Source organism: Uranotaenia lowii, chromosome 2 (assembly GCF_029784155.1).
Source record: "Uranotaenia lowii strain MFRU-FL chromosome 2, ASM2978415v1, whole genome shotgun sequence".
NCBI classification, from domain to species: Eukaryota; Metazoa; Arthropoda; class Insecta; order Diptera; family Culicidae; genus Uranotaenia; species Uranotaenia lowii.
In genome coordinates this window covers 14,376,786-14,399,976 of record NC_073692.1, presented here as the reverse complement: position 1 = coordinate 14,399,976, position 23,191 = coordinate 14,376,786, and the positions used below count along the sequence as shown (strand labels likewise).

At 38.3% G+C, this 23,191-nt stretch overlaps 1 protein-coding gene across 1 annotated transcript; it reads left to right on the top strand.

Moving 5' to 3' along the window:
* The first annotated feature begins 16,711 nt into the window (after positions 1 to 16,711).
* Positions 16,712 to 21,999, top strand: LOC129741081 (uncharacterized). The gene is made up of 2 exons (XM_055732781.1): positions 16,712 to 16,936; positions 17,194 to 21,999. The coding sequence occupies exons 1-2, from the start codon at positions 16,712 to 16,714 to the stop codon at positions 21,997 to 21,999; spliced, it is 5,031 nt and encodes a 1,676-aa protein (XP_055588756.1).
* The last annotated feature ends 1,192 nt before the right edge of the window (positions 22,000 to 23,191 follow it).

Sequence of the window (23,191 nt, the reverse complement as noted above, 5' to 3'; positions counted from 1 at the left end):
TCATTTGAAAAATCTTATAAAACTTTTCACCACTGATTGTACTAAGACCAGAAAAATACACTCTACAATCAATAACTAAGCTCGTAGAATACTTTTTCTGGTCTTAGTACAATCAGTGGTGAGAAGTTTCATGAGATTTTTCAAATGAAATAGTAATCACACTGTTTGTGACATTATAACTCTTTTCTCTCAATTTGTATCACTTTGATGTCTTCTACAAAATTGTAGCCAGGTAAATTTCCTATGAATTCATGTTAGTGACATATAATGTTGGATTTACGCTAAAGGTAAGACGAGCGTTTTCACAGTGATTAGTATGATTTGGTCTTTGAAAAAACCGTTAAAAAGGTAAAAAATCTTCAAAAAAATAAAATGTTCTAGACCCCCCGGTAGATTATTTAAAATTTGGGCTCAAATGAAAGGGGAAAGTCCCAGTTTTCAAAAGGTGCAAAAATAAGCGATGCTAATTTTCGATAAATAAAATCGTTCCATCAGAGACACCGTGGGATCTTCACATTACAGCAAATCCTCCAAAAATGCCGTGAACACCAAGTCCCTACGCACAATCTATTCATCGACTTCAAAGCCGCATACGACACGATCAACCATGACGAGCTATGGAAAATTATGGACAAATACGGCTTTTCCTGGAAAGTGACCAGACAGATCAAGGCGACGATGGATGGAACGCTGTGCTGTGGGCAGATTTCGGGTGAATTGTAGAGTTCATTCGAATCGCGCAGGGGGCTTCGACAAGGCGATGGTCTATCCTGCATGATGTTCAACGTGGCGCTAGAAGATGTGATTCCAAGAGCGGTCGGCGAAATGCGGAGCACAATTTCCAACAGATCCAGTCAACTTATCAGTTTTTCCCACGACATTGACATAGTCGGCAGATCATCTGCGGTGGTAGAGGAGATCTAAATTGTTTCAGCATCCTCCAGAAATGGACATGCACAATTTAAGTAAAGGACTCGCTTTATATTAGCTTAGCTTAGCTTAGCTTGATTGACTACTCACATCCACCTTAAGTCATTGAACCCGAAATGCCGGTTAAACTATTACTTAAACTAACTTGGTACTTTTGTGTTCGACAATTTTTATTCCATCATCATTTATACTTATACATTTATATACATTTATACATTTACATTTTTATTCCATCATCATTTATACTTGAACATATCGGATTCCAAAACCGCAGGCGTGGCTAAGTAGAACGAATTCCACATCGCCAATGGTTGCTACTCCGTGATTGACCGAGGCCATCAATTTTGTCCAGAGGTCAAAAGAATGGTGTCTGGGAGTGACAGCCTATTCTCAATGAACAAAACTGATGCTCTCCCTTTATACATCAATACCGGCGCCGGCCACGTCCTAGTAGTCAATAGCTAGAGGAAAATAAGAGAAAAGGATGAAAGATAATAAACTTATGCTTTAGGACCGAGGTTACCTCTGCATCCTAGCAAAACAACTTTGGTGCGGATGCGGGGAAAAGGGATATAATCAGGAGACACTTTTGACGAGTGTAAAGATCTTTTTTTTAAACCTGTTTTCCTATGCTATTGTTACTATTAGAATCCTATTTTTTTGAAAAATCTATAATGAATTAGATTGACAATGTTATGATAAAAATAAGAAATAATGCAGTGGTATTTGTTTTAAATATAAATAGGTCCTTGATTTTTACGCGTAATTGAACTCGGTGGTTTCCCTTATTGTAATTCCTAACTGATCAACGAACTCACGATAATATCATGCTGTATGGTTATAACACAACAAATCATTTATGTAAATATGCTTTGATCAAGACGAATTTGGGTTAATAAAAGAAATCAAAGCATCTATAAAAAATTAATTACTAAATTTTGAGTCAAAACATGATATTGATTTGAAAATTCACACGCGCCCTATTTGAAACAAAATTTATTTCGAGCTATCAAAAGTCTATTTTGAGGTTCATTGACTATAAGCGACTGTACGCCGAGTGTTTGGAGAAAATGTAATGTGACTTGGAAATCACCCTGACATGTGATGAAGTCACATGAGTTCTTTGCTCTCAATCTCCTAAGTTCTTATTTTCAAGTTAAAACTTCCAATCGTTTACAGATTTTTTCTAATTTCCGAAGTTTTCAATCTAGGTTTATAAGCACAAAAGGTAAACTACAGACCCCGTTCGTTTTTGGCAACATTCGATTTTGGCAACATTCGATTTTGGCAACATCCGATTTTGGCACATGTGCCAAAATCGAACGGTTTTTGAAATCAACATTCCCTTTTAGTTTTCGTTATAACAGGACCAATTTAATTTAGACAAACACCATAAATACGTTTTTATGTTCTGAAACGGTGATAAAATGCAACAATAAAAACAAAAGTTTTTTAAAAAATTTATTAAGTACTCAAATATGTCAAAAAGATGAAAAATTCAAAAAGTTTAAAAACAAATTCAAGCAAAAGACTGAAAATGATAAAAAACAACTAAAAAATGATGAAGAACGACGAAAACAGCAAATATGACAAATAAAAACAAACATTTAAAATAAAACAAGAAAAGTAGAAAATGCTTCAAAAACATGATGAAAAAAATTAAAAAATGACTACAAATGGTCGAAAATTAACCAAAAATAACGTGTTTGATAATAATATTAATTATTTTGTAAAAATAATTGAAAAAAAAAGTTAAGAAAAAAAACCGTTCGATTTTGGCAACATTCGATTTTGGCAACACAAAATGTACGGGCGTGTTGCCAAAATCGAACGGGGTCTGTATTTCTTAAGTTTAATTCTAACTTTCAACGAACAATCTTAAACGTCACAGTATGTACAACAATCTAGTTAACATTTTAAAGTTTCTTAAATATCTCATTCACTTAAATTCAGAATATTACATCGTCTATTCAAAGTTTCCAGCATTCAAATAAGCATATTTTCAGCGATTCATTCAAATATTTACTGTGAAAGTGTTTTGCTTTCAAATCACTATAAATTTATTAAATTTTACAAAAATTCTGTTTTAAAAATGTTTATTAACCTAAGCAAAACATCGAATTTTTTTTGTTTCTCTATATTCAAATGATCATATTTTCGATAATCCTGTTTTCAACATTCTTAAATAACCAACTTTTTAGATACGTCCAATTTGTTATTTATAAATTTTGAGCACTTAATTTTTCAAATTCTTGTTTTACTGTTTGATGTTTTTTGGAAATCTTGACAATAAAATTCCAAAAACTACTGAAATTTCAAATTTTAATTCGATCTTCAAGCACACCCTAGATTTCCTTATTTCTAAAATCCTCAGATATTTACTTTTCAAAAATTCTAATTTACTTTATGTTACAATGCCCATGATTTAGGAAAAAAATCATTCAAAATAAAGAACAAACATAAAATTTGCTAACCCTAACGACAAATTACTAATGTTCATACTTTCTCATTTATTTTACCAAAACAATTCAACAGGTATTATTCATTTTAATGATTTGTTCATGTATTAACTTTTTGATTTATTTATTATTATGTTATTGATTCCCTTTAGCGTTTGATACTAAAATTTGAAGCTATAGTGTAGAGTTTAGATAACACCAATCGAAATAAAATTCAAGTTTATACCAAGTAGAGTCAGGAAAAATTGATCTTTGAACATTTTCAAATGAATAAAATTTAATATTAGAAACCAATCAAAATTGATAATACATTTGCTTGAAAGCCTGAATGATTTGTGTTTTTGTATGCTTTTATTTAACGAACCACTTGTAAAATTCTATTACAAGAATTAAGACGTTATCTGACTTAAAGCTCTTAGAAACGAAAGTCTGTTTTGTAAAAGTTTATGAGTTATCTAATGAATGGTTGTCGATGCATTCTTTGGTTCATTTAAATACGGCACGGTCACTTTGCAAAAAATATTCAGCGTAAAAAAACTAAATACAATCTATTCAAAGAAGAATCTATTTATAGAAGAATCTATTCATAGAACCCTTTTACACAAACACATAGTTAAACAAGCTACCGTAGATATACACAATCTCAAACAATTGCTGGTGACAATAATCAAGCATCCAATCCAAATATTGCATCAGATAAGTATCATGAGGTCTCCCTACTTTATAAAATTGAAACTGAAATCATCCAGTCGTTCGTAATTCGAGAACATTAGAAAAGAGAATATTATAAAACAGGGATAGTAAAGTGTCGTAGGTAAAGTTCTAAAACGTTGAGGTATGGTAAAATCAAAAGCTATAAAACCTTAAGCCGATACATTTTCCTGAACCCGGAATAAGATATTACGATTACTATTAGAGTCATTCAAATTTTAGCTTTGGGACTTCCTTCGAAGCTGGTCAATATAAAGATCATTTCCACCTTTTTTTTTGCTGACTGTTCTTCCTCAGTCAGCGGAAGATTATCATTTTCACAACCTTCTATCTATGCATTTTTCATTGATCAATTTTAAAAACAACTTACCAGATGAGTTATGCAACTTACGCCTCAGTAGTTTCCGTCCATCAGCTGGCGAGTTCTTCTTATGATCCATCACATTTCCCGTCGAATCTATGCGTCCTACTTAAGCTCAAAGAACAATTAAGTGAATTTTATTTAGTGTAAATGGTAGATTCTAAAGGACTCGCTTTATATTTATAATTTATAAAAATTTTAATCAAACAGCTAAACACATTATAGTTTGAACGTTAGCTTTTCATTTCTGCTTTAAAGTAAAAGTGAATTTAGTGACGACACATCTTCAAATGAGCCAATCTGTGACTGAAGCCAGAGAAAAAGTTGCTGGATTGCACATGGCAATTCAGCCCGACGATCATGATGATGTTGATGATGATGGGCTTAAATTATGATCAATTTAAACGGCATATTTTGCTACTACACATTCATACATCAGAAAGACACATCGCGATCGGCAGATGCAGTCTCCACACTTCGGCGAGGAAAAAAACTCACATCTCTGCCAAAGGGTGCGATCTTCGTCGAGAGTATTTCACACGTTTTTCATCCATCCCCTCCTCACGTATGAATGTATGCCAATTTCATTCGCGACCGGAAAGAATTAATTTCTTTAAACACTCCGCTTAGTAAAGGGCAAATCGATTTCTGATTATTACTTATTGGAACGTGTGTATATTTTCTAGTTCGAGCATAAGTAGGATTTTGCATCACTTCTCCAACAGAGGGAGGGAACAGTTAGACTTCCTGTTCGTGGCCAGGGCCGTTCCACATTCAAATTTATTCAAATCCAAATAATTGGATATTTACGATCGACTCGAGAACGAGAGACACGCGGAGTGAAAATGGGAATGGAGCAGCAAAAACAAAAAAAAAATGTAAACAAACGATAAATTTGAATTAATAATAAAAAAAGGCAGGCATCCAGAAGCCGGTGCAGGGTCAGTGCATACATTCGGACGTTGAAAAAATATGTTGTTTTGGGCACGGATAGAAGGGAACAGCAAAACCAAAACTACTTAACTTCGAATGACGACCGAATAGCCGCTTAAAATACTTGAAAGGTTTAACTTCAGCAACCACGGAGAACAAAAGCGCATCAAATTAGCCCAAATTAAGAACAAATTAGTTTTGAAAATAAATTACTCTGTTTGCTTACGCTCCGCCCGAATATCCGCAGCATCTCCCTAAACTCCCTTAAACAGAAACGCACGCTTTGATAAACGCGTACGTTCACGCAGTAGGCTGGGAAGAAAAAAACTTCAACAATGGTAAACCCTTTCGGAATTCGTTACATAGAGAAAGTAATTTAAATCCCTTTCCGATCTCTTGAAGTGAATATTGTAGGCGTTTTCTTGTAATAGCGTTAGTGACTTTGGAAATGAAGACAAATAATTATAAAACTACTTAAAGCAACCAATACTATCTACTGAAAAGTTGATTTAGAATGAAATTCTGCACTTTTAGGACACCTCTGGAAGATGACCTGGCAAAAGGCAGATCAACTCAACTTAGGAATCAAATTAATCAGGATTTTCAAACAACTTTTATAGCCACATCAAAATAAATAGTGAATTCCAGCCGCTTTCGATCAATGTTCAAAATCATTATTTCAAAAAAAAAAACGGTTTCATTTTTTTCATTTCATTATAATTTCAAAATGTAAGTTTATGATGGTTTTTATAGGTGTAGTAAATGGCTCATTACACGGAAAATAAAAAAGGTAAAATTTACCGAGAAGCGAGGTGATTTTTTCCTACCTAGCTTTCACCTTTTCTTTCACCTAGCGAAAGGGTAAATTTTACCTTTTTTAATTCACCTAGAAAAATGGTAAATTTTACCTTTTTCGCATTCATTTTTCCAAAATAGTAAATAATATCGTTACCCCATTCTCTGATTTAAAAGGGAAATGTTAGCTGGTTTGGTTGGTTCCTTCAATAAAAATAAAAACAAAAAAAATAAAATTCGTTTGAAAATTGATATTTATTTAAGACTAGCTGATCCCGTATAAACTCCGTTTCGTTTTTAATTTCAAACATGTGATGAGTGTGTTTTTGTTTTGTTTCGATTATAGTCGTTTTACCATCTTTATGGCATTCGCGACTTTATCAACGTTGCAGTTGGCGGATCGTTATTGAAAAACTATCCGGTACAACTGTGTTCGATGTTTACTCTTGGGCTCGAACTCGCGAACATCGGCTCAGGAGACAACAGACTTGCCAACTGAGCTATATCACAAGCCACATGATGAGTGTGTGTAAATGGTAAATGGTATTTGGGATGCATTTTCACGGCAATATTGCATAACATATCAAGAAGTAAGTTTAAAGGACCGTTTGATTGTCTATCAAACATCCGTGCACAAATTTTTAGCTTGTTCGGAGGCATAATCACGCAATTATTGCAAAATTATGAAACAGTTATAAACATTATAAGAAATCAGGATTGCACAACGCATAATAACGAAATTACTGCAAAATTTTAGGCAGTTATAGGTTATACAGTTATACGAACGTCCCTTTTTTCTGTCCTTTTTTTTTTTTTTTCTCAAGGGATTTTAAGCATCACTGGCTTATTCATCCCGAGTTTTTTCTGTCCTTTGATTAAGAATTTGAAATTAGGAATCGATTGTTCATTTTGTAAAGCTCCCGTTTAAGAATTTCCGTTTTGATTCGATGCATTGCCCTTCTCTCAAACCTCCCGTGTACAAAATTTGATCTCAATCTGATGCGAAATTACGACAATAAAGCAAAAACAGTGAATAATTAATATGGACGACTCCTTTTGCCGATTCCCGATCCAAAATTTGACACTTGAAATCAATTACTCGTCCCTTAAAACTCCCAGAGATAGTGAAAAAATTCATAAATTCAAAATAAAACACGCAATTTCTACGATAAAATCGGGCTAATCAGGACCATTTTTTCCTACAGGGCATTTTTTGTCAAATTTTTCAGGTTCGCCACCTGCCGTCGGTATTGCGAACCTGCAAAAACTGACAACAAAAAATTAGACAGAAAATGGTTGAATTTTTGTTCTAAGAGTCAAGTCTGTGTGGTCAGTGCTAAAAGGTTGATATGGACGACCCCGTTCTCTGATCCTAAATTTGAAACCTGGAATTGATTGCTCGTCGCCCTAACACCAATATCGCAAAAACATTAAACATTTGATATGGACGACCCCTTTTGCCGACCACTGTTGTTGTGATCTAGAACCGATTGCTCGTCCTTCAAAACACTCATGCACAAATTTTCATCTCAATCCAATGTATAATAACACTAATATCGCTTAAACAATATTTGTCATGAATGGACGACCCCCTTCAAAAGGGGTCATCCGAAAATCTGAAAACATTTTTCATCATTCCTGGTCCTAATTATTCATGCCAAATTTCAGCTCTCTAGGTCTTAAGACGGCTGAGCCTATAGAGGACAAACAAACAAACATTCAGAACTTGCTTTTTATATATAAAGATAAATAGGGATTTTTACCAATCCACCAATTGGAATGCATCGCCGTGTTTCAAATAAAAAAAAATCTTGAGCCAAGTCCAGGCTAACTTTCTTCGCCAGGCTCGTAGCAATTCGGCTCAATGGTCTTCGTTTTGCTCCTTCTTCACGTTCTTCCGAGCCACCATGGCCGTTGAATGACCGCATTGCGTTAACATTCATGTCCTTCTCCTTCGATTAATCCGGGCAGTTCCAACTTTTCCGGAATGATATCTAAGAATGTTTAGGAAAGACGTGGAGAACATTTGGGGGCTCGGCCAATCTCTAACAAAAGTAAAGTATTAAAGAAAAATTAGACAACATTTTCCGTTCTGTTCCGATTTTTACAAATTGGGCACAAAGCAAAACTAGTTTCTGGATGACAAAACAGCGGTGCCCTTCCGCTTTACCATGGCCATGGCTGAATCCTCCTACAATTAGCACATTCCGTCCCTTCACCATTCGACTTATCCGGCTAGCCGGGGTATAATGTTGGCTAGCTAAAAAAAAAAAATAAATAAAAATAAAAAGCTCAGTAGGCCAAACTTTAATGCAGTTTTATGATGAGAAATAGCACAACAAAATTAAATCTTTTCTTAAATTTATCTTTCTGTTCCTATTTTCACGTATTGCGCACGAAACAAAACTTATTCCTGAATTAACAAAAAAAATTGTTTGCTGATTTCATCGACTCTTTACTACGAAAAAAAATGTTGAAAATGCAGGTTTCAGTGGTGGAATAGAGTTAATCTTTATTCATTTTGTTCGTCAAGTCCTTAAAGAACTACTTATAACATAAGCGATAGCTATTTACAACATTCACTGAAGTGATATCCTCACTTATTAGTTTTCTCATTTTCGTGTGATATTCTGAGCTAACCACTCAGAATATCTGGCAACACTGGTGAGTTACCACGAACCCAATTTGTGTTGTCTCGCTTAACCGTGTGATGATGTAAACATTTATACCGTGTTTACCATCATCAGCTGTCATCATCAATCATCACCGCTATTGTTTCAATTGCGAATTGACTCAAAGCATGCGGAACCAAAACAATGTTTTGGTTCTGCTCGCAGCAGAAATCGGTTGCTGCTGTTTTGGTCGCCCCGGAAGGAAACCGTAAGTTTCAACAAAAAAGAATAACAAGAATAGTTCGTTCGGAACGGAAAGTTACCACTTGTGAGGCGAACTACGCTTGGCCTACTAATGTGTAGAGTAAGATGCAACTCTATCTGTATCTACCATGTCATAACAGTTAGAGCAAGTTCACTGGTGTTGGATGTACAAATTTTGACATTTTGAAAAATTTTACCATGCAAAAATGTTCTCAAGATCTTCGGGCGTTGTATTTTTTTACAGCACTGTTTCTATTTCAGCCGTATGTGATAGAAATGTTGCTTTTTTTGCATCACAGCATGCGAAACTACAACAATTGTTGTTAAAAAAAACTTGAAGGCCACAGATCTTGAAAGTGTTTTTACATGGCAAAATTTTCAAAATGTGCAAAAAATGATAACATTTCTTACACTTTTTCCCAACACCAGTGAAGTTGCTCGTAGTCCGTGCCGAACAAAAAAATTGATATGTGATGATAATGCTTCTAGTAAATTCTACCCGCTCATTTTCACCATTTTTCATTTCTTCTAACTTTCTATCCGTCTATAAAATTCCATAATCTTAAGATGTTGTTACTAAAAAGGACATCACTTTTCACCGATAAGGCCGATAAATTATTTTTTCGTGTTTCGATTTACCATCTTTATGGCGTTCCCGACTTTACCAACGTTGCAGTTGGCGGTTCGTTATTGAAAAACTTATACGGTACAACTGCGTTCGATGTTTACTCTTGGGCTCGAACTCGCGGACTTCGGCTCAGGAGACACAAGACTTGCCAACTGAGCTATATCACAAGCCCGCCGATTAATTAAATAACATAACGGTTTTCTAAAATATTTGAGCACACAGCTGTTGTCGGAACAGTTAGGTAAAGGTAGTCCAGTAATTTTTCAAGGTGGGATATTCGGTCCACCTAAACATCACTAATTGATATTTAGGGAAAAAGACCCTCCCGGGAGGTCTTCAGGGGAGACTCGTGAGAAAATTATGGCTTATGATGGAAAATTCGATACCCTACTGGGTACTGATAGGGCTTTCGGCAATGATTTACACACAGAGTGTCACTGATACTATGGACCGATCAAAATATTGTGGGCATGTGGGCAATATGTACGTTAGATGACGCTCCGGCAGCCTGAAATCGGATATGCTTCTGTCTACATAATTGATCAAGTTTTTTTTTTGTGTTCTCGTGATTATTCATCGTTCTTCTGTTCTATTCTTTTGTCACCAAATGCAGCCAATTATGGTCACGAACGTGTTATATAGACTAAGACGAAGAAAATAATCTGAGTTGTGCAAAAGAGAAAATAACTCTAGCTTATTTCAAAGAGTGTCATCAAATTTTAGTATCAGATTGTAAATTTCGATTGTTGAATTTGTGTCAGGAAAAAAAAATGTTTCGAAAGTTGCCGATATTGACGCTTCGATAAGAGTCTTTTAGATTCACTTTTAACGCACTTTTCTAACCAACAGATACCAAAAAAGATCGTCTCACTCCTTGAGACAATCAATGGATCGACAACACATCCTGTTCTTTATTTTCCGTAATTGACGAAGGTGATAATAAATGATGTGTGCCTAAAACATCACAAATCGAGCCGCAACACTCGAGCATTCCGAAGTGAAAAGGTCCTAAGCCTAGGAAAAAAGGAAGTCAACTTAAAAACGAATTCGATGTCCGAAAAAAAGTGAAAATCGCTCTCTTCCAGGATTTGTGAATAATGACCACTCGCTGCGATTGATTCAGGTCTCTAGGGCTAGCAGAATGAAAAGGACATTCAACGCACGGACTGAAAAAAGAGGACATTTTCCATCGAAGGTTCCCCGAGGCAACAAGAAAGCCAATACCGACAATCGAAAAATGAATGGCCTTTGGATGTTTTAGTTTCTTTTGTCCCTTCTTCTTGAGTCAAAGTGTGACGAAGACCAGAGGAAGTTCATAAAAGTATTTTATGTTCGACGGATTTCAAGTTCAGTACAGTTCCTCTGTGTGTCTCGCCGCGTTGGAGGAAAAAATCAATCATTTCTTTGTGTGACCATTTCGTCCTATTCTCGGAGAATCTCCACGAAAATAGACCCAAAAGTGAAGTGCGTAACATTGGAAAGCCTGCCTATATCCTATGTCCTTTATTATTCTTTGATCCAACTATTCTTGAGGCCAAAAGGTCAGCATTAGTGGCTCTGAGGAATGTCAAAACGAAACTTTCCTAGAATTTCGAATTCATCTATGTGTTGAATGAGAGGAAAAAACTTGGACCGCTCTTGATATCAAATTTCATATTTTTTAATTGATGCTGTCCAAAATGTCACAACAGAACCCTTCAGAAGAAATTTGTCCTACCTGAAACAATGTATTTACAATCGAGAAACGACAAAAAATTATCCTCAGCTATCGGCAATATGATTGAAAATCTAGAATCTACGACAGTCGAAAATTACATCAAAATTAGCTGGTCGAAAATCTAAAATCAACACGTCAATAAATATCGACGTTCGAAAATCGACAAACGATAATCGACTATCAACAATCAACAATCGAAATTTGAAAATCTCGAATCGACTATCAAACGATGATAATCGACAATCTTCAATTAACAATATTTGATAAACGACAATCGACAATCGAAATTCAACATTCGATAACAAATCAACAAATCAACAAATCAACAAATCAACAAATCAACAAATCAACAAATCAACAAATCAACAAATCAACAAATCAACAAATCAACAAATCAACAAATCAACAAATCAACAAATCAACAAATCAACAAATCAACAAATCAACAAATCAACAAATCAACAAATCAACAAATCAACAAATCAACAAATCAACAAATCAACAAATCAACAAATCAACAAATCAACAAATCAACAAATCAACAAATCAACAAATCAACAAATCAACAAATCAACAAATCAACAAATCAACAAATCAACAAATCAACAAATCAACAAATCAACAAATCAACAAATCAACAAATCAACAAATCAACAAATCAACAAATCAACAAATCAACAAATCAACAAATCAACAAATCAAAAAATCAACAAATCAACAAATCAACAAATCAACAAATCAACAAATCAACAAATCAACAAATCAACGAATCAACAAATCAACAAATCAACAAATCAACAAATCAACAAATCAACAAATCAACAAATCAACAAATCAACAAATCAACAAATCAACAAATCAACAAATCAACAAATCGACAAATCAACAAATCAACAAATCAACAAATCAACATATCAACAAATCAAGAACTGAAAATCGACAATCGGCAACCGAAAATCAATAATCGAAAATCGCTAATCTCTAATCAATTATCGATCAGAATATGTTTAGAAGTATAAAACGAATGTCTACGATTAAATTGTCAACAAATAGGATATAATTTTCGCCAGATTGGTCAAGTAAATATTTCACCATCAAAGCAACCATTCCAGCGCGACCCAAAACTGTCTAACATTCTTCAGCCAATTAGCGGGTATCTCACCATCATCATCCACGCCCGGCTACTGCGATCGAGAATTCGTATGTCCGCCTCGAGGAGGGGCGCTTCCAACGCGCGTATTTATTCTACCGCTTCCGAAATACTTAGTCGTCGGCCGGCAGCACCGTCTTCATTCCTTCATAATCGCGCCCCGTTATCGTTCATCAGCGCATGATCATTTTCACTGCTGTGTCGCACAAAGTGTGAGGAGGGCAGCCAGGCATATTCTGCATGCCTTCGGGGTCCCCTACTAAAGTGAATAAATGCGCCCGATGATGTCTCCAAGAAGAGGGGATCAGATGATGCACCGAAAGTCTCCCGCGTTCCAGATAAGACAACGAGACGATGGTCTGTGACAGTCTATATGGTGGCAGGCAGCCACAATAATAACAATAAATTCAAATTATACTTTATTCTCCAAACGCCATCGTCACCCGTTTATTTTATGCTGCCTCAATCAAACATGTACAGTATCTACACATATCTGTCCGTATGAAGTTTGTTCCGCACTGCCAAATAACAACAACCAGTGTGCATGCAGATGATGATAGGCGCGATCCCTAACCTCATTCTTTTCCTCCATTCGTTAGATTCCCAAATGGACGACATGCAAAGAAAGTGGATGAGGGATTGATTAGATGAGTGATTATTTGATGATGCAGGAAGGAACCATGGGAAGAGTTAGATTGGCTTAAACATTTCGAATCAGAGTTGGTAAACGGTTGAAACAAAAGTACAGTCACTTGGCGATCCTGCCAAATGACAAACTTTTGTCGCATCAAATATTTCTGTATAATATGCGGTTAATTTTGATATTTGATGGAATCTGAAAATGTGACTTACATATTTACCATATTAAAAATAGGAAACAATGTTGATTCATAAAACCAGAGCTAGACATCCGCGAGTTTCTTTACAATTTTTTTTCGGGTCGCCCGCGTATGATTGAGAAACGAGGCATGGGGGAGATGTGGTTCACAGTTCAAGCAACTCTAATTGAGCCAATCAAATGGAACGCGAGAGAGATAGAAAAAAGAAGGAAAAACTGTCATTTGGGCGTCGCCACTTGTTCTTTCGACGATATCTTCCTACTTCCCATTTCAATTGGTATACACATGAATGTACGTTAACGGATGATCGGTGACCGACTTGTGGAGTTATAATTTATTCAGCATTTGAGCGGGCTGGCGTTTTTCTAAGTGATTATATTGTAAGTATGCGAGTTGAATTTCTTAAAAGTATCAATGCTGCATTTGTTGAAATAAAAGTAAAATTACCTAGGCACAATGACATAAGGAACGAAGCTAAGTCATTCGGCCGGTTTGGTCGAATGCTCCGCAAGGATCTAAGGCTGAATGGTCACTATGCCGAATGATCGCTAAACCGTGTGGTCGTTAGGCCGGATGGATGCTAGGATGAATGTGTGTTAAGCCGAATGCTCGCTAAGCAGATTCGAACTATTAGGCCTAGTGTCCTATCCGGCTATTAACGACTAGTCCGTCTTAATTATTCCGCCTATTGATCATTCAGCTTATTGTCAATTCGGCGTAGTAATAATTTAGCTTAACGTCCATTCGGCTTAGAGTACACGCAGATAAGTGTCAAAGAATGTCCAATAGACCTAATGACCATTCGGCCCAAAACAATTCGGCTTAAGAACCCTTATCACAGATGAACAGATGTACAAGCTCGAACAAAAAATCTTCAGAAACTTGTGTAAAATTATCCGTGCTCTCTTTTAGAGAAGCCGTTAAAAACTGACGAAAAACAGTGCCATCTATTGCTTTTTTTTTATAATAAAACGAACACAAACACATACAGGATCTCAATGAAACATGATGTTTCCTCGAAGAGATTCCTTTTTCATTAACTCTAAGCGTACATTTTTCGAGGATATGATGGCTAGCATCTTACAAATGCTAAAACCACCAACCCACCGAAAGTGTACTATGTATGCCGTGACCGGGATTCGATCTCATACCCCCTGACTTAGAAGACTTGAAGGCTATCCTCTACGCCACGGGCGGCGGCATCAATTTGATTTGGCTTGATTTGTGCCATCTATTGCTTGATAATTAAATTAACCAAGAATAAATTTAAGCTGAGAAGAATAGCATCATCATAATGTTTTCACTACAGAGATTGACGAAAGCTTGAATTTTATAATTCTTGAAACCAGTGAAAAATTTTAAATAATATCATTTATACAAGCTGAATCAACTTTTGAAGTACCTCATTCTTAGAAGAGCTCAATTGAGTATGTTCTTAAAAATAAATAAACTATTATCGTAGTAAAGTAGACGTCTTCAAAAAATTCACAACAAGGTAAATTTATCTGGTTCATTAAATCGTTTTTTTTTTTTACTAAAGACAGGGTGGCCACAACTTTTTCATTTTGAAATTCCCGGTTTTTTCCCGGTTTTCCCGGACAAAAATTCAAGGTTTTCCAGACTTTGATTGTCCATTTTCATCGGCATATAGCAAAATTTTCAAAATATTTCATCGATTTGGTTGTTTCAAAACACTCAAATAATTGAACACTTAGACGAATTGGTTTCTATTTTAAAGTTTGCTTCACATTTATATATATTTTCAATTTTTGGATCGTTATTATAATTGTATTTTATGCAATTCAGTGCTAAAAAGTTAACTTTTAGACACTGAAAACATTAAGCGGTAATTTTCAATACAAACTGTTTTTTGTCTGCAAAAGTTCAGTCCACGATCTACTTTCTCACAAATTTTCAGTAATTTGGCAAAGTCATTGACATGTGGTTATTTACAAGATGCAGAAATTTATTTTTTGCAACTTGTTTCAATGAATAAGTAATTAGAAACCATTCACTAAACATTGTTTTTGCATCTTGAATTCAAACTTCAAAAGTTAAAAAAAAATATGGGCAACAATTCACAAAGTCTTTATTAATCAGTTTCAAGGATTATTAAACAGCATATCATAGTTTAAGATATACACTAAGGTTTTTTTTACGCGACCAAATTTGAAACATTTATTCACTTCAATTTCAACTATTGTTTTTTTATTTTAAACTTAGAAATTTCAGTTTCGAAATGAAAGTAACAAAATGTGCAAAAGGAATTCAAAATTATTATATCTAAATTTATTATAATAAAATCAAAAGTATCGTTAATTAATAAAAATAAGAAACATTTTGATAGGTTCTAGCTTAATTTATATATTTGAATTTAAATTTGCCTGCGTTAAGCAGAATCCATCTCCTACTCAGAAAACTGCAGTCCGGCCCTGCTTAGAAAAACGCATCTCGATGCACAATAGTTTGCGCGGCCTTAAGCACACTTTGCAATTTCCGGTTATTCACTTAAGAATTAGATTTCGATCGAACAGCATCCTAACCGGTCACCAGCAGAAGAATAAAAGTTTATTTTTAAGAACGCGTGAAATAAAGTTCTGTTTTTTTCCTAAATTTGGAATTTCAATAAACGGTTGTTATTAAGTAAAGTTACGCGTCGTGTGTTGGTGTATTAACCCGAAATAATTGCCCGTGATACGATCCCCTGACATTACATTTTTGGTGCCGTGACCAGGATCACGGGTGTACCATTGGATCAACCACGACGATAATCCCATCCAACCCATCCAACAACCCGGAGTTCCAGATAGCAGTACCTGCTCAAAAAGTACAAGGCCTGTTTAAGACAGGCTCCATATGAGTATCTGTCCAACGAATTCTATTTTCTTGAGAGGTACTTCCTGGGTCTTCTTTTGCCCAATACAGAATTCCACGTGTTCCTGCTGAGGATCACCGATCCATTTTCCTATACCGGTGCTATTGCCGTTGTGGTATACTATCCTGAAGTGACCGTTGCTGTTCCTAACCTACAATTATCCTGGGGAAAATCCTGGAAGGTCGGAAATCCACATCCAATATCGGATTTCAATCCTAACCATCCACTGGAGTTGAGACATCCTACCCGTGATCATCCGACTTGGTAGTCATCCCATCCAGTTGTTCGAGAGTTCCTGCTTTTAATAAAACCAAAGGCCTGTTTTTGAATGGGCACAGGTGAGTGCCATTCCAACCCTATATCGTCATCCGAAAGGTGCTTCCTGGGTCTTCCGTTTATTTTAGCCGTTCCTGCACTAATCTAAACCTAACCTCATCATGGCGGAGAAGAAGATGAAGGCAAAGGAGCTGAAACGGAAAAACATCCTGGATTCCATGCAGCGCATCCAAGACTTCCTGACGAATTACGATGAGGAGCGAGACATGAACGAGGTAGCGATACGTCTGGCCCGACTTGATAACCTGATGGAAACTTTTGAAGCGATCCAAGGAGAATATGAAACGTACGACGATGAACCAGAATTTGCTGCGGCTAATGCGAAGGTAAGGGCAAGGGTGGAAGAGCAGTACTTTAGGGTAAAAGGTGGTCTCGTAAGCAAGGTTCCTCCCCTTCCTCCAATCTCAACCAATCCATTAAACCAGCAAGGTGCTCCAGCAATTGCTCATGTAACCGGTGTGAAACTCCCCACTATCGAATTGCCTAAATTTGACGGTGATCTGAATGAATGGTTAACGTTTCGCGATTCCTTTTCATCACTGATTCACTCGTCGCCAGAAATCCCATGCATCCAAAATTTCAGTACCTCCGATCTGCTTTGCGAGGTGACGCGCTAAAACTCATTGAATCCTTAACCATTACCGCAAACAACTACGCGGTAGCTTGGGAAGCACTCCTCAACCGCTATTCCAACACATACTTACTAAAAAAGAAACACTTGCAAGCTCTAATTGTCCACTCGAAGGTCTCGGGGAAATCCGCTGCTGGTTTACGTGCTGTAGTAGAGGATTTCCAACGGCATGTCAAAATACTCAACCAACTAAATGAACCAACCGCGCATTGGGGCAGTCTCTTGGTTCAACTACTGTGCTCTCGAATCGACGATTACACCCTGAAGGAATGGGAAGAATTTGTCTCTGCTAATCACGAACCAACTTATGAAAACCTCATCGAAATATTAACCCGTAAAATCCGGACCCTAGAATCCCTTCACATTTCGGCTGAGCAGTCCACTTCTTCTTCTCAAACGAAGCACAATCTCCCTGTCAGGCAAACTAAACCCCAAAATCCTACATCGTCGAAAATCAACTCCTATACTGCAGTGGAACGGTACCAACCTGAATGCCTAGCTTGCCGCGATTATCATCCTTTAGTGAGATGTCCGGTTTTTGAAAAGATGCAGCTTAAAGATCGGTTGAACCTGGTCAACACGAAACGGATTTGTAGCAATTGCTTCAGGGGCAACCACTTCGCCCGGAATTGCCAATCCAACTTCTCCTGCAAACACTGTCAAAAACGCCACCACTCTTTATTGCATCCCGGGTTCGATGCATCAGTATCGAACAACAATCCAAATTCCAGCGGCTCACAAATCCGAACAGCCCAGAATTCTCCTAAAGTCAACGAATCCTCAACAGTGGCAAAAAATCCTGAAGTGATCTCGTCCAACTCCGCTGTAGAATCCCGTGGAATGAACGTCTTCCTATCGACCGTCGTCGTCAAGGTGCTAGATGGATATGGAAATGAACATCTGGCCCGAGCTCTGTTAGACAGTGGATCACAAAGCAGTCTCATGAGTGACCGCCTTTGTCAGAAACTAAGATTGCTTCGTCATCGTATTGACCAACCCATCCTCGGTATTGGTGAATCTCCCATTCGGGCAGTTTGCTCCGTGACCACCGAAGTGAGATCGAGAGTTGATGACTTCTCTATTCCCCTGAATTGTTTGGTGCTCAAAAAGCTGACTGCTGATCTACCTGCTGTAACCATTACCACTGCAAACTGGCAGATACCGAACGACATCACACTTGCTGATCCCGAGTACAACGTCTCACGAAAGGTAGACCTCATAATAGGTGCCGAACACTTTTATGCAATCCTCCAGGGTGGCCGGTTGCAAATTGACCCACACGCCCTGGCCTTAGTGGAAAGTAGGTTCGGATGGCTTGTTTCAGGAGCAGTGCCTTTTGATCCCATACCCCAAGCTCTGGTTTGTTGTCCGTCTATTTTGGAAACCCTCAACGAGAACCTCGAAAAATTCTGGAAAATAGACGAATTTGAAAATTCTAAACCCACCCTTTCACCCAACGATCAATATTGTGAGGACTTCTTCAAGGAAACGGTAAGCCGCGATTCCACTGGTCGATACTCCGTAAAATATCCCAAAAAAGACGATTTGGAATCAATGATAGGCGAGTCTTACTCCAATGCCAAGGCCCGTCTCATCAGCTTGGAAAGAAAATTGGACAAAAATCCCATCCTTAAAGAAAGGTATCATGCCTTTATGGCCGAATTCATCCAACTGGGACACATGCGAGAGGTACCTGTTGACGACCCAGAACCTACTGTTGTATGCTATCTTCCTCACCATGCCGTGTTGAAAGAATCCAGCACCACTACGAAGGTACGCAGTGTTTACAACGCTTCGGCAAAAACAAGTACTGGATTCTCTCTCAACGATTCGCTCCGAGTAGGCCCTGTCATCCAAGATGAGCTCTTCGACATCTTACTCCGCTTTCGCAAAAATTTGGTGGTATTGTTGGCTGACATAGAGAAGATGTATAGGCAAATCGTTCTTCACCCCGATGACCGACCCCTTCTGCGTTTGTTGTGGAGATTCAGCCCGAACGACCCGATTACGAAATATGAGATGACAACAGTGACATACGGTTTGGGCCCATCCTCGTTCTTGGCTACCCGCACACTTCATCAACTTGCGGATGATGAAGGTGCTTCTTTTCCTCTCGCCGCAGCCTCTGTGAAGCGAGATTTTTACATGGATGATTTTGTACGGAGTGAAGAAACCATATCTACAGCAATCCAACTGCGTAAGGAGATGGACGAACTGATGAGCCGTGGAGGATTTTCCTTGAGGAAATGGTGCTCGAATTTTCCTGAAGTTTTGGAAGGAGTGCCACCAGAAAACCTAGCCCATCCTAGCTATGAAAATCCCGAACCTGGTAAGGTGGTGAAAGTCTTAGGAATTTCCTGGGAGCCCGAGCATGATTTATTTTGTTTCAAATTTGCCCCATTCACAACCGACGGAAAGATTACAAAGAACCGAATTCTTTCCGTAATTGCCCAACTTTATGACCCTTTGGGATTGATTGCTCCCGTCGTTGTACGCGCGAAAATGTTTATCCAACAACTTTGGTTGATGTCCATCGAATGGAATGAGGAAGTCCCCAATCAAATCCGAACTAAGTGGGAAGATTTTGTAAAGGACTTGTCATCGCTAGCTGAGTTTCGGATCCCGCGGTTTGCCTTTGACAGGGGGGAGGTGCAGCTACATTGCTTCACGGACGCCTCTGAATCAGCTTATGGAGCCTGCATCTACGCTCGGACGGAGAAGGCCAACGGGGAGGTGAAGGTGGTCTTACTGGCGGCGAAATCCCGAGTAGCACCGCTTCAGAAACGCAGCATCCCGAGACTAGAACTATGCGCTGCTCAGCTAGGCGCTCGCTTATCGACGAGAGTTGTTGACACACTGGACCTGAGATCTGCACCAATCTACTACTGGACCGATTCGATGGTTGTTATTTATTGGCTACGAGCACCATCACAAACCTGGAAAACCTTTGTGGCTAACCGAGTCGCAGACATCCACATCCTAACGAAGAACGCATCATGGCAGCATGTTCCCGGAGTAAATAACCCAGCTGACGTCGTCTCCAGAGGCTTAACTGTACACCAGCTTCTGACCTGCAAACTATGGACCCATGGACCCGATTGGTTGGGAAGGGGAGAGGAAAATTGGCCGAAGTTGGAGATCCCGAGAACCACTAATATTGATGGAGACACTGAGCGCAAAACCACCACCTTGCTAATCCAAAATCCACAACCACTTAACCCTTTGTTTACTCGATCATTCTCGTACAACCGTTTGCTCCGTACGACTGCTTATTGTTTGCGAGTTTCTCGGAAGGCGAGAAAAGAACTCAAAGAATCCACTTTAACCCTCACTCCCACTGAACTCGAATCTGCCAGAGACTGCCTGGTAAAATTAGTTCAAGCTGAATGTTACCACACCGAGTTGAACTTACTACGAAAAGGAAAACCGGTACCAAAAAAATCCGCCCTAAGTTTGTTAAATCCTTTTGTTGATGCTTCGGGAATAATCCGAGTCGGTGGCCGGCTCAAATTGTCCTTGGAAACCTTTAGCACCAAACACCAAATCCTGCTCCCCGGATTTCACCGTTTCACCCGAATGCTTTTGTTGTCATTTCACAACAAATTGGTTCACGGGGGAATAGCGCTTACGCTGGGTGTAGTGCGCAATGAATATTGGCCTACAAATGGGAGAAGAGCTGTGCGCAGCGTAATTCGAACCTGTTTTCGTTGTACTCGAGCAAACCCTAAGCCTCTCAAGCAACCAATTGGCCAAATACCCCTTGCCCGAGTTACCCCAAGTCGTCCCTTCGCATCAACTGGCATTGACTATTGTGGCCCGGTGTTTGTTAAGTCCCCGAACCGTAAATCTGCTCCCACCAAAGCCTATATTGCCCTATTTGTCTGCTTTAGCACAAAAGCAGTTCACATTGAGCTTGTGGGGGACCTATCCACAGCCTCATTTCTCTCTGCTCTACAACGTTTCGTGGCCAGACGTGGCAAACCTCAATACATCTACTCCGACAATGCCACAAATTTTGTAGGAGCTCGAAACGAGCTACACGCTCTCTACGGAATGATCTCAAGCCCCAAGGAAACCGATCGTATCGCTACCGCTCTCGCAACCGAGGGCATACAATGGAAAATGATCCCCCCGCGTGCACCCAACTTTGGCGGCCTGTGGGAAGCCGCCGTGAAGGTTGCGAAAAAACATTTGGTTCGTCAGTTAGGCAGCACCTCTCTACTCTACGAGGACCTAGTGACGATTTTGTCGCAGATCGAGGGAGCAATGAACTCGAGACCGTTGGCCCCTTTGTCTGAAGACCCCAACGATTTCGAAGCCATCACTCCGAGCCACTTTTTAATTGGATCTCAACTGCAAGCTCTTCCACATCCCGACCTGAAAGACGTAACTGAGAACCGGCTGAGGAATCGCTATCAGGTCATCCAACAGAAGCAGCAGCTTTTCTGGTATCATTGGCAGACAGAATACCTCAAAGAGCTGCAACGGCAATCTACTACCAACCCGCAGCAAGTGAATCTCAAAATCGGCCAGGTGATGATTCTTCAAGATGACCTGTTACCCCCGGTGCGCTGGCCTCTCGTGCGCATCATGAAACTACATCCTGGAGCTGACGGTGTGACACGGGTGGTGACCATCCGCACACCCACTGGTGCTATCTTCAAGCGTGCTGTGGTCAAGCTGTGTCCGTTGCCTACGATGGACGAAGAGGAGTCATCGACAGCCGCCCCCGCACTAGGTGACATCAATGTTGATTGACTGAGAAGCCGTGAGTTTAGTTTTATTTTGGAAATTATTTGAATTGTATACTATGCTAGGTATTAGTTGTGAAATATGCATTTCAGGTGGCCGGAATGATAGGTTCTAGCTTAATTTATATATTTGAATTTAAATTTGCCTGCGTTAAGCAGAATCCATCTCCTACTCAGAAAACTGCAGTCCGGCCCTGCTTAGAAAAACGCATCTCGATGCACAATAGTTTGCGTGGCCTTAAGCACACTTTGCAATTTCCGGTTATTCACTTAAGAATTAGATTTCGATCGAACAGCATCCTAACCGGTCACCAGCAGAAGAATAAAAGTTTATTTTTAAGAACGCGTGAAATAAAGTTCTGTTTTTTTCCTAAATTTGGAATTTCAATAAACGGTTGTTATTAAGTAAAGTTACGCGTCGTGTGTTGGTGTATTAACCCGAAATAATTGCCCGTGATACGATCCCCTGACATTACACATTTATTTTCTTTATACAAAATTTTTCAGTTTAAATTTATTGACAATAAATTTGAACTACCTATACTATTTAAAAAAAACTGAAATTCAGGACTCATAGTTTGAGTTCAAGAATACATTAAAATTGAAAATTTTGGAAGAGTTTTAAAAGAAACAATGTAATTTTTTGTAATAGCCATAAAAAGTAAAAAAAAGTCTGAATCCTCTACTGCATACGATTCAAAATTTGGTTTCGAACTTTTTTTTATAAATATTTTTAGCATGATTTAGTACTGTAAAACATTGCAAACTATATTTATAATTTAAAAAAAACTTATTTCGTACTTTATTTTAACAATTAAAAAATATTTCCATAAAAATAAATTCTCAACGTTTTTATTTTTCATTCAGTAGAGGATCAGCGGTGTTTAAACTCGCCTCGGAAAGAATCATTCGGCTGATTTTTTCCGAGTTTAACTTGTTGTGTGCAGATTGATTTTATCTTCGTTCCAATCATGACGTGATTGCACACAAAACGAAGAGAACAGTTCCGAGTTGATGTTTTCCCCTCCTCGCAGGAATAAAATCACACCAATGAAACAACAGAACGAAGCTTACCGTACACGAATGCTCACGAGCGATCGTTGCCCGACGGACCGAGTTAACATTCCTCGCACCCTTCTCTCGCTCGTTTCCCGTTCCCTTGTATCTATCACTTTTAGCCACGCCCCCATGCGTTGTCC

Coding starts and splice junctions, on each gene's coding strand:
- LOC129741081 (XM_055732781.1), top strand. CDS start 16,712: ATGGCGGAGAAGAAGATGAAGGCAAAGGAGCTGAAACGGAAAAACATC. Junction 16,937..17,193: donor TTGCTGCGGCTAATGCGAAG/GTAAGGGCAAGG, acceptor CCAAAATTTCAG/TACCTCCGATCTGCTTTGCG.